The sequence below is a fragment of the Notothenia rossii genome (assembly GCF_949606895.1).
Source record: "Notothenia rossii genome assembly, chromosome: 9".
In the NCBI taxonomy this organism is placed as follows: Eukaryota; Metazoa; Chordata; class Actinopteri; order Perciformes; family Nototheniidae; genus Notothenia; species Notothenia rossii.
The window spans coordinates 56,077,538-56,094,384 of NC_136907.1; the positions used below are offsets into that span (position 1 = coordinate 56,077,538).

Below are 16,847 nucleotides of genomic sequence, written 5' to 3' on the forward strand. Positions count from 1 at the left end.
CAGGGTAGCTGGATTTATTCCAGGTGTCTGGTCTGATTTAAGTGTTGATTATATTTCATATGGGTAGAAGTATAGAGTAGTAGATTTTAGTAATATCAATTCTATATTCAAAACTAGTTGTTATCAGGTTGCATGCACAAGCTTCTTCATTAAAATAGGCTACATGTCAATATTAAATGATCAACTATCATTACCTTTTTTAACATTTACTTGTAAATCCACATACATGTATTTTAAGTAAAGTACAAATACAAAAAACAGGATCTTGCAAATGATTAGAAGGGCTAGATGAAGGAAAGGTTTTATATTGTATTATACATTTTATATTGCTTTTTCTTAAAAGGGGCCAATTTTCAGGTATCATATTTGTATTCTGTGCCTCTACTGTCACATGTCTCCATGCTGTAATGTTCAAAAAGCTCTTTATTCTTTTCATACTGCCTGTGCTGCAGTTCCTCTTTTCACCCTCCGTCCGGTGATTGGTTAACTGCTTAAAGCTGTCCCGCCCCTTAGCCTATCATTACAATGTGTAGGAGCGTTATGTAGTTCTGCAATTATTTCACGGAAGTAAACAAAGGAGTCCAATGAAGATGTTCCTTAAAATGGGGATGTAGGGTTTGTTCAACTGGTTATTTGTTGTGATCTGTAGTACTGTGACACAACAAAACTTTCCAAATGTCTTATTGTTTATTTTTTCCAGAATACATGGGAATCATCCACCATTTCCAAAAAATACATTTGATATGGCATGATCAAAACACATCCCCTTGTTGAGATAACTTCAAAAACACTGACATTCAAATTCATCCAACCAGCTGTACAGCGAGAATAAAAACACACACAGCCAGACACACAGTTAACCAGTCAGGCCTATGAAAAGTTGGAATATTTTCAGCGTTGCACATTGTCCCGGTCAGCTCACACACACTTGAGGACGAGCTTCTTGGTGAGGGTGTACTTGGGCTCTGGCATCTGTTTGTAGGTCAAATATTCTCCTTTGCTGACCTCCCTGTTCACACGTGTCAGCACAGTGAGTATATCGTCATTATCCTTGCTGCACAGAAAAAGAGGAAACATGTCACAAATGATAAATGTTGCTGAAATTGTGGCTATATTCTTATTCAAAAACATCGAATATGGTCCCAGATTTGAGAAAAGAGAAATATTCTATGTTATTTTGTGGAAAAAGTAAAGTTGCTCCATCAAAAGTCACAAAATCTCTCTCTCGCATTTTGCTTTTATCGATACACCTAGTTTTCCAATAAGCGGATTGTGGAGATAGATTTGTCTCAATATTAGTTGTGTGAACAGACCAGTAAACACCCAATTCTTAGTCACTATGACACATTTACATAAAAAAACAATGAACATGCTTTACTTGCCGCTTGTTGTTTAAAAACAAAAAGCAGCAGTATCCATGCTCCTACTTTTAAATGTGCAAGCCATCACATACTATTCAACAATTTCAGTGACACACCTAGGATTTCTCTTTTGTGTTGCAAAAAAAAAATGCAAATCCACAGACCAAGAATTGAGATCCACAAATGGGGCGAAGCCTGCGAGCTAGTTCAGGCAGTCAACTTGAGCACCAATGATACATTAACACGTGACGCGCCTCGTCACTCTTACAACCAACAAAACACATTCTCCTGCCGCTCTATTTAAGCTGCCAGGTCTTCCTGCCTCTGCCTCGGTATGCTGCTGCTGCCACTGCTGTGTTCACTTGCTATTGCTGCGTTCATGTTCCTGCTGCTGTGTTTCATGTTGCTGCTGCTCGCCTGCCCCACCACCAGCTTCCACCTGCCTGTAGGCTCGGGGGATATCTATCTAATCATCACTCAATGTTCTTCGTAAATCTGTGGAGTGATGAGGCCCGAGCCTAGATGCCAAACTCAAACTATATGCTGCTTCTAATAAACATATTAAGAAACACGTGAGTTGTCTGACTTTTTGTTCTATAAATAAAAACTGGATTTACACATTTTTATTGTAAATGCTAGAAAGATTATCACATATACTCTTCAATTTACCCGTGAATACATTTAATGTATAGTAATATTTTTTTATCTGTGAAATGTGTTTGTGTATTTGCAGATCTGATTTATATGAGCAAAATATTTCTGGGAGTTTACATTTTAAAAATAGTTTTGCATTGTGGAAGGGGTTTTACATTTACAGATTACACATTACCACAATGATTGTTGATCTGTACACACAATATTGAGACAAATCCATCTGCGTAGCTGAGCCAAGGTTTTTTGCAACATTTACATTTTCTAAAATGTTTGGCATTTTCACTCTGTTTTCTTTTTATTTGAAAACGCACCTACTGAGTGCTTGTCCTTTATGAAAGAGTTTTAGCTGGGGTCCAGCTTAAAGACTTTCAAACTCAGCATGGAGGCATCTCTCACCTGCTACTAGCAGACTTTTCCAGCTGCTTGCACAGCTCCTGGATGTAGATGGAGCCTGTGGTAGTGTTTCGAAACGACTTGCACTCCGGCACGGTTGCCATGCCCAGCAGAAAGTCAGCCCCCCAAGGCACCGTCTCTCCACGCAGGGGACCAGCGTCTTCCTCGAGGTGGCTCTCTCTCTCCTCCTCCTCCTCCTGTTTTACCTTTGGGGGACAGGGCATTGATCCTCTCTGGTAGCCGCTCCCCTGACACGCTTGAATGAACAACAGTTTGGGCTTCCCGGCCAAGGTGGGAGCTGCCCTGCTGGAGAAGGGCTGGGACAGCTCTCGCAGGAACACCGGCTTCCCGTCAGTCCCAAATACGCATTCTTTTTCTCCATGGGAAAGCACGCATATCACCTGAGATTAGAAGCAGACATGTTTTCAGAACACGAGTCTCTTTCTTGATTTAACTTGGATTTAGATATGATTCCCTATGACACTACAAATACATTTTTTTGACAGGACTATTGTTTTTGAAGGACTAGTTCAACATTTTGTAAAATACACTCTTCTTTTTTATGCTGAAAGTTAAATGAGAAGATTCATACCACTCTCACGTCCACATAGTAATTTACATTTTTATAACGCATAAAATGCATTTTTTGAAAGGGTTTTACGATTGTCGGCCAAAGTATGAAGAAAATTTATTACGGACAATATGTTCAGGAATGTATTATCATTACATTGAATATTTTTGTTTGTGCGGACATGCATATGTTTGTATATGTATTCAGGCCTCCTCTGTATAGACCCTGTCCTGTGCATGTGTGATTATTGTACTGTGTGTAATAACAACTGAGCGAACAACTGAATTTCCCCTTGGGGATAAATAAAGGGTCTTCTTAATACAATCTGAGTTCCACCACAAAATGAATATTTATTATTTTCTTTCCTACCTGTAGTTCTATTTATGAAACTCAATTGTCTTGCCTCTACAATATAATGGAAACTAGATTGCACTCGGCTTGTGGAGCTCAAAGAGCGAAAAAACATCAGCAATGTCTTTTTTAAGAAATCATGAACTGATAATAGTCTTCTAAACGTGTTGTGAGAATTTTCATCTAGGAACTGTACTCTTTCTATCTAAGGTCAAGAGACTTTTCAAGAGATGCATGTACATTTATAGCGAGCAGCTAGCTAGTTAGTTTGTGTTTGCTAAATGACTGAATATGCTAGCCAGGTTCTGCCCACATATTATATCTTGGTTGCTTAATCTGTGCAATAACCAAAGTCTAAGAATTACAAGTTGTAGTTATAGGTGCCGGACTTATTCTTGCTTTTGGATGTAACTTTATCTTTTCTATAAAGATATAAAATAAGTATTGATCATAACATTCCAACTGTAAAGCTATTCCTTTAAACAATATAAAATAAAGTACACATAGCAGTCACTGAAAGTATGGTCTTATGGTGTGTGGGACTGCTCACCAAAGCATCCTCATCCAAAAAATTCCTCATGCACAGTTTGTGTAGTTCCAGTTTCATATCACCTGCTGTCAAGTTGTCACGCACCAGCACAGTGAAGCCGAGAGCGGTGAACACTGTGCGCAGAGCCTCTGTGTCACATAAAAGAGACAAATTCAATCATACGAGTGGATTGTTATTATTTTATACCATCACATTTGTTAAGAGACCCTATTGTGCTAATTTTCAGGTTCATAATGGTATTTTGTTCCTCTACTGTGACATTTTTACATGCTTTCATGTTTTTTTGTTCTCATACTGCCTGCGCTGCAGCACCTCTTTTGAACCTCTGTCTGAAACCAGAGCCCAGTCTGCTCTGATTGGTTAGCTGCTCGGCTCTGTTGTGATTGGTCAACAGCTTAAGGCCCTGACACACCAGGCCGAAATCGGCCGTTTTCTCTTTAGTCGGACGACGTAGCGTGCCCTGTCGCCCAAACTCAATTTGGTGTGTCCCGCACCGTTAGCCGTGACACGTCTTATTTGGCCTTTCATGGCCGACGCACGGCCGATTCAACATGTTGAATCGGCCGTGCATCGGCCACAGGCAGTCGGACAAAGAAATCACTCTGATTGGCTGTTCAGCTAGTGAATCAGTGCATGAGAAGCGAAACGGTTGCTTGAGAATGTGGCTGATAGCTCCAGTACCGCACAAAACATGTTTTCGATGAACGAGAGTGAAAATGGAACGCAAACGCTACTTGTTGTTTGTTTGAATCACGTAGTCTGTTCTTCTTCTCTGTCTTCCGGTTGTTGCCTCTTTTGAATGACGAATACACACTACCGCCGCCTGCTGGTAAGGAGAGTTATTGCCACTCACGCATGCACAGTTTGTACGTGCTCGGCTGAAGTCTTTGCGGTGTGTTCCAGTGCGACACATGGCCAAGACGCAGGAGAACACGCTGACGCAACAGTCGGCGTCGGCATCGGCGAGTTCTCTGGTGACTGCTTGGTGTGTCAGGGCCTTTAGAGATGTCCTGCCTCTTAGCCTATCACGTGTGTTGGAGCGCTGGCCAGTAGAAGCGCTAGTGTTATGTAGTGATGTCATTATGTTACTGAAGTAAAGAGAGTGTGTGAACTTTTGGATTTTAGCCTTTGCAGCCATTTACATACACAAAACCCTTTATAAAACACAACAGGAAAGGCAAAACCCGAAAAAGCATAAGAGGGCCTCTTGAACACTGAATTGAAAATCAGACCACATGTTTTTTCAAATACAACGGTACATACCCACATCCGCCTGCGTCCCATTTCGTTTTGACATCCCTGTGAAGTCCTCATTATTGATGACCACACACAAACCACGTGGCACATGAGTCAGGGCGTAGTAATCTGTCTAAGGGACACAAGCACATCCCCATAGACAAATTATAAACGATGTTGTTAAAAAGAACAAAGGAGGGAGGGGTATTTTGGTTTGGGGGAATGGTTACCTGATCGGAAAGAGAGGAGGAGGTTTTTGGTTCTGCATCGGTGCAAACACTCGCTTCTCCATCTGAAAAACAAAAACAGTGGACTCTTGTATTTGCACGATAACAATTACATTGAATATCTGTAGAAGCAAAACGTTGGAAGGCTAGTCTTTCGGGTGATGATTAAATGGCTGTGGGTTTGTAATACAGTGAAAAATAACAGACTTACAGCTGGGCTGAGTCTCAGATCTCGACACATCGACAGGTTGTGTTGGCTGGGTGGTGGGTTGGACCCCCTGTTGGAAGAAAACAGAGTTCCAGTCCTCAGTAAACTGGCTCAATAAAGGAATAACTGTATACAAACACAATTGAATACACACCTGGTTATCCATGCTGAGATGAGAAGATAATCTGCGAGGAAGCGGCTGGGTTATCCCTAAAGTGAGAACAATCACATCATGAATATTATTATCTTGGAAGTAGTGGTATCAATTGAATCAAAAATGCGTTAACCAGTTTCAAATACTAGTATTTACTAACTGGTAATAGACATCAGAGGCTCCACTTTATAACATGATTTCTAAATTATTGGCATAAAGTTGAAAAAATGTCAAATTGACAAAGTACATTTTTCTTACGAGTTAAGGTTTTCAGATTAATCGCAAGCGTTGTCGTTGACACCCCTGGTTGGAAGGCGAGAGGTCCACTTCTGACTACACTGCCAACACTTTATCTTTTAAAACGGCAGTGAAAGTCTTCTACCTCAGTTTGCTGTACGCCAAAACCTGTATTGCATTGTTTTGGAAAAAGGCTCAAAGCCCAGGCATCACTCATTGGTTGGGACTGAAGCTGTCAGGCCTCCCATTGGAGAAGATATCCTATGTATTAAGTTCTAGACGGCAAATGTTTGAGGATTGATGGAGGTTCTTTCATTGATTATGCAAAGGATCTAAATATATCTGATGTTCAAGAAGATGAATAGATGCCGTGCTGGTGCAGTTGACGAGACGGTGTAGTAGTGTGTCTTTTTTTGTATGGATACTTCTTTCGAATAATTATCTTGTATTATACAGACGAAGCATGTTTGTTTTTACATTGTTGTATGAAAAAAATCCCAATAAAAACATTGTGGGGGAAAAAATGATCAAAAGCAAAAGAGTTGTTTTCTTAAAGAGAACAGCCTGTGTTGAATCCACGTGCAGCCAACCACTGACTGACAGTGGTATCTTTTAGAGTAAACATGTTACAACCCCTATCAATGAAGCACTGCTTCATATCTCCCTTCTTTTTATTTCATTTTGACAGTTATTTTCCTGATATGGGTATTGCATCTTTAGTGAACTTGTCTTAGTTTTCTGCTGATGCCACATTTTCCCATGTATTTTAGGAAAACTCCCCAATTCCTTTGCATCTCACTACAGTCTGTGTGCTGCATGCTATGGTTGCAGGAAGGTAGCGCAGAGCACACAACCTGCCTCTGCCTGACCTTCTCTTCAAAACACACTTCTTGGCTCATGTCACATGCCTGTCTTCTTTTATAAATTACTTTATCTGTATACATTTTAGAACAAACACAATTCGTTTTTTTTATAAGTTTAAAGTATAAAAGCACAAAGGAAAGTTGGGTTGAACATTTAAATGTGTATGTGCTTGTGTGTGGGTTTCATACCTTCCACATAGCGCTGTATGATTGCAGCCAGTTGTTGATCTATCCTCTGCAGTATCTCATGCAGGTCACGGAGATTGGTGTTTGACAGAAAACCAGTCTTTTCCATTTCAGCAAACACATCCAGTGCTGTCTGCAATAAATAGAGGAGAAATCCTGAAATGATTATTATGACTTCAGTAAAAGTATTGTTGCAGTGCACAAAAACAATCAAACTATATAAATACACAGTCAAATGTTCAAAGAAGTCAGTATTCATGTCCATGAATGCACGGTGATAGTAGGAATAGCTTGATACTACTTTTTAGTTTCCCATATTTGCTGATACCCAGACCAATCAGTTTCAAATGTTTTCCATTTCTTTACCAACTAAACTGTTCCTTATTGATGCATTAAACCTAGCCATCTAGAAAACGTCATGCTTTAGTAATTTTCTACTTTTACCACCTGGTGGATCGACGAGGCATTGTAACTGATTTCCATATAATTGATCAAGGGGGTGTAACAAGTCTGACACGTATTCACTGTCATCCTGGGAGTTTCCCTTTCATGGAGGGCCTGCTACATACCTGCCACGGCCCTGCCCGAAATGACGCGCTACATCTGTAATTGTGAAACAATTATTCCTACTCCCCCAAAGCAAGTTAGTAAATAGACTAGTTATGAAATACGGCTTTTTATTTATTTAAATTCTTTCACACCCAGAACTTCGAGTAGTGAGCAACATTCAAAATAGAAATGTTAAGAGCAACATTGTGCAAATGTGAGTATTTTTTAATTACTGGCAAATTTTATTCCATATTTTATTGTATGTAAATACTGCTATATTTGACTATTTAAAAAATATATATCTTATGTTATTATAGTTTTCTTAAAATAATTCTCTATCTTTGTTTTTAATTTTTGTTTGACTTTATGTATGCACCATGACATCAAGTCAAATTCCTCGTATGTGTCAACCTGCCTGGCAATAAATCTGTTTCTGATTCAAAATAGGAATTATATATTATATTTATATGGAATTAAGAAATAACTCCAGTGTAAATAGCAGATCTAACTCAACACTAACTGTCATCTAGTACCCTATGTCTAGATGACAGTTGTTGATTGATAGTAAGGCTAAGGGATTGTATCGGATTTTCTGTGTAGCACCCATTATTCAGAGGGCTATCACAACAGCTTTGTCGATGGTTTAGCTTAGTGTCGGAAAATTGTTCCATGCCTATAAGGTCTTAAGAAATCATGTAATAATAAAGTAAACATCCTCCGTTTTCTCTTTCCGGTTTGTCATGCATTTCTCTATTACAAATGCATGTGTATTTGTTTTATCTCCCCCTAAATAATAGTAAATAGCAGCATTTTAATCTTGTGGTTTATCATGATTATGTGGGCTTGTTCTCACCTTGCATGCCTCAGTTTGTCTTCTGCCCAGCTTGTCACTCAAAAGGAACTTCAACGTTTCCAAATGTTCCTCAGTCATGTCCGCATAGATTTTGTACAGCGCCACCCTGACAGAAAGAGGATTAGAGTGAAATACAAACAGGAAAAACAACAGACATATTTAGGGACTTTGCCGAACAAACTGTATTTGTAACCCTGTTATTTCCCCCGGTTACAGTAGATATGTACCTGTATTCTGACAGCACAGGACTTGCATCGGTTTCTTCTGGTCGCCTGCTGTCCGTCTCCAGGCGGTTGAGGAGATCGGCTCGCCGGATAGTTTGGAGCAGCTGACAGAGGAAGGAATAGTCCTCCAGCAGACCTTGTTCTTCTAGTCTCAAAAAGAGCCTTTTTGCATCAGCAATCTGTGTTAGGACAACCGAGAAACACAAAAATAAACTTTGGAGGAGTGATAAGTTATGACCCAAAGGGAGCTTCTCACAATGCTTATTTTAGTACAAAGCAAGTGAAGTGGTGTTTGAAGGTAGAGAAATAATTTTCACCCAAAAATAATAAATGCTTACTGTTTCTCTACTTTCTAATTTGTCTTGAATATGAAGCATTTTGCTTGATGAAGCTGACATTATTATATTAAAGTCATTATTACTGTTCAAATGAGAAAACTACATATTTTACCATAAAACATTTGTTTTGTAGTCAATGTAGCAAATAGTTTACAATGATAAAAAAACGACAAAAGTGTCCATAGTTAGGGGTCAATAAGAACATTTTTCCTCAGAAGCAGGGTTGAGACAAATGGAGGAAGTGCACAGATCCAATACTTAAGTCAAATTACTTATACCACATTGTAAACATTTGAAAGAAAAAGTTGTGCATTGAAAAAGTTACTGAAGTAAAACTATGAAAGTATAATAGGGAATACGTACTTAAGTGTTAAAGTACTCACTAAAGAAAAAGGTTACCCTTGTTGTAAAAATGTAAATGTAAGAAGAAAAAAAAGACCTGGATTTACAAAATACGATAAGGCCGGTTTATTTGTCTTATTTCATTCATACTTTATGCAAAACATGAAGTTTGGATTCTTAAGTAAATGTATGGACAAACTTAGTCAATAAATAAAAAAGATATAACAAAAAGTGTATTATTTCCTCAACTTTCCTCTTTTTTTATCGCAATACTGTATACGTTTTTTTTTGCAATCATCTTAATTTGTAGCGTAAATAATGGTGTCAGACAAATAGAGTGCAGTAAAAATACAATAATTCTCTCTGAAATGTAATAAGTGACAAGTAGAAAGTGGCATTAAAATAAATTACTCAAGTACAGTATCTAAAAATTGTATTTAAGTACAGTACTGTTCCACCTCTGAGTATTAGATATGTTGAGCTCACCCCCTCCAGGCGTCTAATGTTGACCACATCCCGACACAAGAAGCAGAGAGCGGCCACCTCGGAGGACTCCAGCTGCTCATCGATGTGAGAAAGCGTCAGTCTATCCATCCTGATCCACCAGCTGCAGGCCTGCTGCTCAGCTCACTGCACTGCTAGTAAAGACACAGACACAGGAGGGGGTTAATAGTAAAGTGGGCATTTGTAAGAAGAAACAAGGGAAATAATAAATAACATGAGCTTGAAATAATGGCCAATTACCACCTTTATACTAAATGTAGCTGTAATTATAGAGATTCTTATTTTTTTACACCATAAACATATCAGAAAGTACATTAAGAACATTGTAGACATGTTTTTTGACTGATTGACACTAATAAAACTATTAAAATGTTTACTTATACGCAGTCAACTTCCCCAGGCAGATACTTTAAACGATAAGACATATTTAATGTGTATTTGTGTGATATTGGTTTATTAATAATAATTCCCCTTTCATCACTTTACATTGGAGCTTCTAACATGTATTTATTTGTTAGAATGTTATGACTCACAATAGCTGACAACCTAAATGTAAAACAACTTCAAAAGATAAGGCTGGAAATAAGAAAAGTAGTGTTGTAAAAACAGAATTCCCCTAACTGGACTTTAGCTGCTAAAACCATCAAACTGACGATGTATGGCGCAGTGACGTCACGGAAAACACCAACCCTGATGTTTGTTTTGGTTTTTTTACTTTCAAAAAAATGAGTAAATTAAACAAGTACCTTTTTACTTAATCCTTGACAGCACCAATTGTAACGCAAAGCTAAACTAGGGTAACTTTGACATAATGTTACAGTCACAGCTTGTTTATCGTTTACATAGCTAACATTGGGGTACAGGCTGTGTACATTAGCAAAACACACACAGCTGAGACAACTTGAGACGTTAACACTTACCACTGTCAGTCTACGTCCTCGAAGCAAAAAGTTACCTTTTCTGTTATTCAGTCTGAAAAAATACTTTTTGACGGAGACAAAATTCACAAATGAAGTGTAAAGTTGTAGAAGTAGTGTTGGTGTGACGTTCGTGCGCCCGCCGCTCTCTGGTACCTTGGTTTCACTTTCAAAGGAGAAGAGTGCCGGTTTTGTTAAATAATGGTCACTTCCGCTTACAACCTTCAAAAGAAAACCTGTGTTTATTGCCACTAAAGACGCAAACACTGCACTAGCCTACATAAAGTGGTCTAAGACTGTGTACACAATGTAAATAGTGCTCTCGTTCTTCTTTACTATTTGGAGAAGGTTAGAAGGCGAACTTTTATTATGTAATTTTTGTTACACTTTTATTTTGAAAACTCTTGTTTGGCAGCAAACATTGCTCAGACATGCCTTTATTGCTTCACCTAAGTAGGTCAGGGAACGAATACAAAAGCAAAAATACTATTTGAACCAAGTCACTTCATTCACATCACTTAACCTTTTTAAAGCACTATTAGAAAGCAAAACTACTATTCAGGGGAAAAATTGCAAGATAGACAACTTTAAAATTCATCATTGATTTAAAAGTTATAAAAAGGCTATTTTTATGTGAGCCCCTGGGTTTTCTTTCTGAGTTAGGGGGTTTCCAGGCTTGGTTTTGGAGGACGACGGGAGGCAAAAGGGATGAAGTAATCTCTGGCAAACTGGAAGATGTCATCTGGTTTCCTCAGCAGCAAAAACTGCAGGAAGTCAGATATGAGGGCTCTGATCTCTGGATGCTGTCTCAAGTATGAGGCATGGTCGGCCTTCAGCTCCTCCTACCCAATCGAGACATGAACACACAGTTATACTCTGCTTCAGTCATAGGATTTATGGGTAAGGTGATGATAACATATATATATATATATACAGGACTGTCTCAGAAAATTAGAATATTGTGATAAAGTTCTTTATTTTCTGTAATGCAATTAAAAAAACAAAAATGTCATACATTCTGGATTCATTACAAATCAACTGAAATATTGCAAGCCTTTTATTATTTTAATATTGCTGATTATGGCATACAGCTTAAGAAAACTCAAAAATCCTATCTCAAAAAATTAGAATAGTTCCTCAGACCAAGTAAAAAAAAAAGATTTATAACAGCAAAACACAATCAAACATTTGAAAATGTCCATTAATGCACTCAGTACTTGGTTGGGAATCCTTTTGCACGGATTACTGCATCAATGCGGCGTGGCATGCAGGCAATCAGCCTGTGGCATTGCTGAGGTGTTATGGATGCCCAGGATGCTTCAATAGTGGCCTTTAGCTCATTAGCATTGTTGGGTCTGGTGTCTTTCAGCTTCTTCTTCACAATACCCCACATATTCTCTATGGGGTTCAGGTCAGGGGAATTTGCAGGCCAATCGAGGACAGTAATGCCATGGTCAGTACACCAGTTACTGGTGGTTTTGGCACTGTGGGCAGGTGCCAGATCATGCTGGAAAATGAATTCCTCATCTCCATAGAGCTTTTCAGCAGACGGAAGCATGTAGTGCTCTAAAATCTCTTGGTACACAGCTGCATTTACTCTGGGCTTGATGAAACACAGTGGACCAACACCAGCAGCTGACATGGCTCCCCAAACCATCGCTGACTGTGGGAACTTCACACTGGATTTCAAGCAACTTGGATTTTGCTCCTCTCCAGCCTTTCTCCAGACTCTGGCGCCTTGACTTCCAAATGAAATACAAAACTTGCTTTCGTCTGAAAAGAGGACTTTGGACCACTGTGCAACTGTCCAGTGCTTCTTTTCCTTAGCCCAAGTCAGACGCCTCTTCCGTTGTCTTGAGTTCAGAAGTGGCTTGACCATGGGAATACGGCTATTGTAGCCCATTTCCCGGACACGTCTGTGAACAGTGACTTTTGATACCTGGACTCCAGCTTCAGTCCACTGTCTTTGAAGCTCCCCCAAATTCTGGAAGCGACTCTTCTTCACAATGCTGTTAAGGCTGCGGTCATCTCTCTTGGTTGTGCAGCGTTTCCTGCCACATTTCCCCCTTCCAACAGACTTTTTAGTGGATGTGCTTTGAAACTGCACTCTGTGAACAGCTTGCTCTTTGAGAAATTTCTTTTTGTGTCTTACCCTCCTGATGGAGGGTGTCAATGACGGTCCTCTGGACAGCAGTCAGATCAGCGGTCTTCCCCATACTTGTGATTTAGTTTACTGAACCAAGCTGAGTGTTTTTCAAGGCTCAGGAAACCCTTGCAGGTGTTTCGAGTTAATTAGACGATTCAAGTGATTCGTTGAACACCCTACTAGTATACTTTTTCATGATATTCTAATATTTAGAGATAGGATATTTGAGTTTTCTTAAGCTGTATGCCATAATCAGCAATATTAAAATAATAAAAGGCTTGCAATATTTCAGTTGATTTGTAATGAATCCAGAATGTATGACATTTTTGTTTTTTTAATTGCATTACAGAAAATAAAGAACTTTATCACAATATTCTAATTTTCTGAGACAGTCCTGTATATATATATTTACATATAGGATAAGATGCATGGGAGGAAACAGAATAATTTAGCTATTAGCCTTAAATATGTACTACATGAGAGCACTATTGGTTACCTTTCTGTCCAAGAACTTGGAGCACATCTGCATGTCTTCTTCCCAAACCAGAGGAATCTTCGCAAAACCTAACACACACACACACACACACACACACACACACACACACACACACACACACACACACACACACACACACACACACACACACACACACACACACACACACACACACACACACACACACACACACACACACACACACACACACACACACACACACACACACACACACACACACACACACACACACACACACACACACACACACACACACACACACACACACACACACACACATTACTCTGTTTCTTTGGAGAAGAGTGTAACGTGTGTGTTAAAGTGAATACCTTTCTCTATATGTGATGGCAGCTGCAGAAGCTTCATGGTCACCGGCGATCCTACCTGCAATCTGCTGGCCAAGTGCCTGATCAGAGAACATAAACTGTTCAACAAACAAATCATTTATGAATTCATATTCATTTTCTGTTCTTTTACAACGTGAGTTACAGAGAATAAACGCATGCACGCGTCGAGGATGACAACCCCCCCCCCCCGGAACGCCTCGATTAGACTCCTTTGTTTACTTCCGTAACATGATGACATCACCATGTAACATTCACACTTCCATTGGCTAGCACTCCAACACATTGTACGTGATAGGCTAAGTGGGGGGGCTTTTCTAAGCAGTTGACCAATCAAAACAGAGCCGGCCTAACCAATCAGAGCAGACTGACTAAATGTGTCAAATTAACTGTAGTACCCTCTTTGGTCCACAGTGTTGGGTATTGGGACCTGTAGTCTTTGAGCTTACCCGTCAGCCAGGAAGTAGCACTGCCAGGTAGTGGGGCTGTCCTCCACAGAGTCAACGATCCTCTCCAGCCCAAATACCTCCACAGTCTCACCCCCAACCTCCAGCTGCTTCAGACCCAGCTTGCTCTGAAGTCGGAGAAACCGATTGAGTCATATTATGAAAATGCTACGGTCCCAGCTGTGTGCATCACTTTTTAGTGTCCCTTTTAGTTATTAAATGTCCAGTGACACACACACACACACACACACACACACACACACACACACACACACACACACACACACACACACACACACGTAGTTTATTAATACACTGTGTTACTTTACATTTGTTAACAGTGCTCCTAAATGTATTTGTGTTTTTTGACAGTTAGCAAGACATGTGCTCCTTGAGAACAAAGCCAGAGTAGAGCAACGAAAATGACAAAAATGTCTTACAGGCATAACAACTTACAAAAGTGTTGTGGATGATGTGTAGACCATGGTTGAAGGAGATGAAGGTCATGTTTTCTGGCACCCTCTTCCTAATAGCGATCAGGCGCATCAGCAGAAAGTTGGACCCCTCTGTAACCAGCCCTCTAAGGGCAGACATGGGGTAACAAATGCTCTCCTTTGTCATCTCCTGGACACACACACACAAAATAATGACACTTTACAGTAATGGCATGAGGGATGATTGAAACCTAATAATGTGTTGTTTAATCAACGTTATGGACACTTGATTTCTACTCTATAGTTTTACTCACCCCTTCTACAGTGGTAACTTTATCAATCACCATCTGTCCGTCATGCAGCACCATGTGACACCTCCTGTCCAAACTGTGGTCCTCCAGCTGGAAACGGGGTTCAATGTTTTAAAAAATAAAAACAGACAGAGAGTTAAGGCAGTCAAGCACCATGGTACAGAGTTCTCACTTCTATGTGTGTTAAAATTAAAATAAATGTGCAATTACCCACCTTAATGTACTCATGGAAATCTTCCTCCAGCACCTCCAGGTCTGTGGTTAGGTAGGCTTAAACAGACAGGACGACGGACATTAAATTAAGGTATACTGACACATCTGTAAAAAGACAAGACAACGGATGTCCACCTCTGCCCGACCTCACCTGTCACTGTTGTGCCACAGGGGGAGTTATCGATGGCTCCCTGGCTCTGAGCATGCAGAAGCACACAGGGCTGATGGTTTCTACAGGCAAACTCCACCGTCACACTGAACTTCCCCAGGTCTCTGCCGCTCTCTGACACAGCCACCAGAGAGTCTGGGAACACACACTTCAGCAGCTCTGCGGGCTCTGAGAGAAGTGGGGGAGATTTAAGTTTTAACATGAGACCAGTGGACAGTTTGAAATATGTCTCGAACTGAGGCGGAAGAAGTATTCAGATTCTTTAGGAAAAGTATACTACCACACTGTGATTACTCAATTTCAAGTAAAAGTTCTGCATCAGGAATATTTAATAATATATAAAGTATTTAAGTGCAATCAGGAAAATGTACTCAAAGTAAAAGGAGTAAAAGGACTCAAAGGAGCAACTCTTTAGATTGAGTAAGCTGGAACTGTGAACTATTTTTCAACAAAAATCTGCTGAGCAAAATTGCTGCCAATTATATTTCCATTAACCCACCAAATGTAGTAGAGTAAAAGTACAAAGTAGTAGCCCTATAATATAATATAAAATACTCTAGTAAAGTACCAGTACCATAATTTGTTACTGAAGTAGGCTACAGTACTTGAGTACATTAGTTACATTACACCTCTGATTAATGGCGTATTGCTCTTTTGAGATAATTGGCAATTCTGAGGTGGTGCCAAAATCAGATGGTGCATACTAAGTTGACGCACACGACATTAAACTCACCGATGCTGGACAGGAAGGTGAGAGCTGAGTCAGAGGCTGCTAGCTTGTCTCCCTCGATCCTCGCTAAGGCTCCGGCGAGAGGCTCGTCTTCCAGTGGGGCTTCCATTTTTAACGCTGTTCGCTTATTCAATGTCAGATAGCCTACTAACGGTAGTAAAAACCAAAAAATGTCACCGTAGCTACAACAGCGTTGTAAGACTCACTTATGAAGGACAGACTGGTTGTTTTTCGTAGTTTTTATGACACAGTCTTTTTAATGTGAGTTCTGTGCAGCTTTTGTTCCCGATACACGGAAGAGAGGACTAACACATTTGAGTTGTCACGGCAACAACGCCACAGTACCGTAATAACGGGGGAATATTGTGCAAACGAATTCTCTTCAGAGCAAGTGCACACACCAACAGCGGCGGTTCTAGACCAATTTTACTGGGAGGGGCAGGCTGGGGCCAGTTATTTTATGAAAAGGGCACAATAAACAAGGGATAAAATGAACATAAAATATAGTATTGTAGCGACCCTGTGTAGTACGGTGGCCGGCAGGTGCAAACGCGGAACAACGGCCCAAAACGCATACAGCAGGAAACACGTGCACATAATGAAATGAAAAACAAACAAACCCTGAAAACAAATACAACAGAAAAACGCTGCATTTACAGAAGTGATGCAAACTAAATACAACACACAAACGCAACAAAAAAACGCTGCACGATATGCAAAGTCCAAAGCACATGCAAATCCCAAAGCACATACAAATCCCAAAACACATTTTTTAAAAAAACATTCCGGAAGTGCTCCAGGCCTCTAGGCGGCGCGCTA

At 39.9% G+C, this 16,847-nt stretch overlaps 2 protein-coding genes across 2 annotated transcripts; both read right to left on the reverse strand.

The window, feature by feature from the left end:
* Positions 1–668: 668 nt before the first annotated feature.
* Positions 669–10,879, reverse strand: casp8 (caspase 8, apoptosis-related cysteine peptidase). Its single transcript, XM_079650790.1, has 12 exons — positions 10,722–10,879; positions 9,784–9,935; positions 8,621–8,796; positions 8,394–8,499; positions 6,995–7,124; positions 5,706–5,761; positions 5,555–5,621; positions 5,347–5,408; positions 5,144–5,249; positions 3,881–4,008; positions 2,412–2,809; positions 669–1,054 (listed from the first exon to the last, which is right to left on the reverse strand). The coding sequence occupies exons 2-12, from the start codon at positions 9,889–9,891 to the stop codon at positions 919–921; spliced, it is 1,473 nt and encodes a 490-aa protein (XP_079506916.1). The 5' UTR covers positions 9,892–9,935; positions 10,722–10,879; the 3' UTR covers positions 669–918.
* Positions 10,880–10,941: 62 nt separating this feature from the next.
* catip (ciliogenesis associated TTC17 interacting protein) lies at positions 10,942–16,709 on the reverse strand. The gene is made up of 9 exons (XM_079650808.1): positions 16,032–16,709; positions 15,281–15,466; positions 15,131–15,186; positions 14,920–15,006; positions 14,628–14,795; positions 14,175–14,299; positions 13,711–13,787; positions 13,361–13,428; positions 10,942–11,560 (listed from the first exon to the last, which is right to left on the reverse strand). The coding sequence occupies exons 1-9, from the start codon at positions 16,135–16,137 to the stop codon at positions 11,378–11,380; spliced, it is 1,056 nt and encodes a 351-aa protein (XP_079506934.1). The 5' UTR covers positions 16,138–16,709; the 3' UTR covers positions 10,942–11,377.
* Positions 16,710–16,847: the final 138 nt, after the last annotated feature.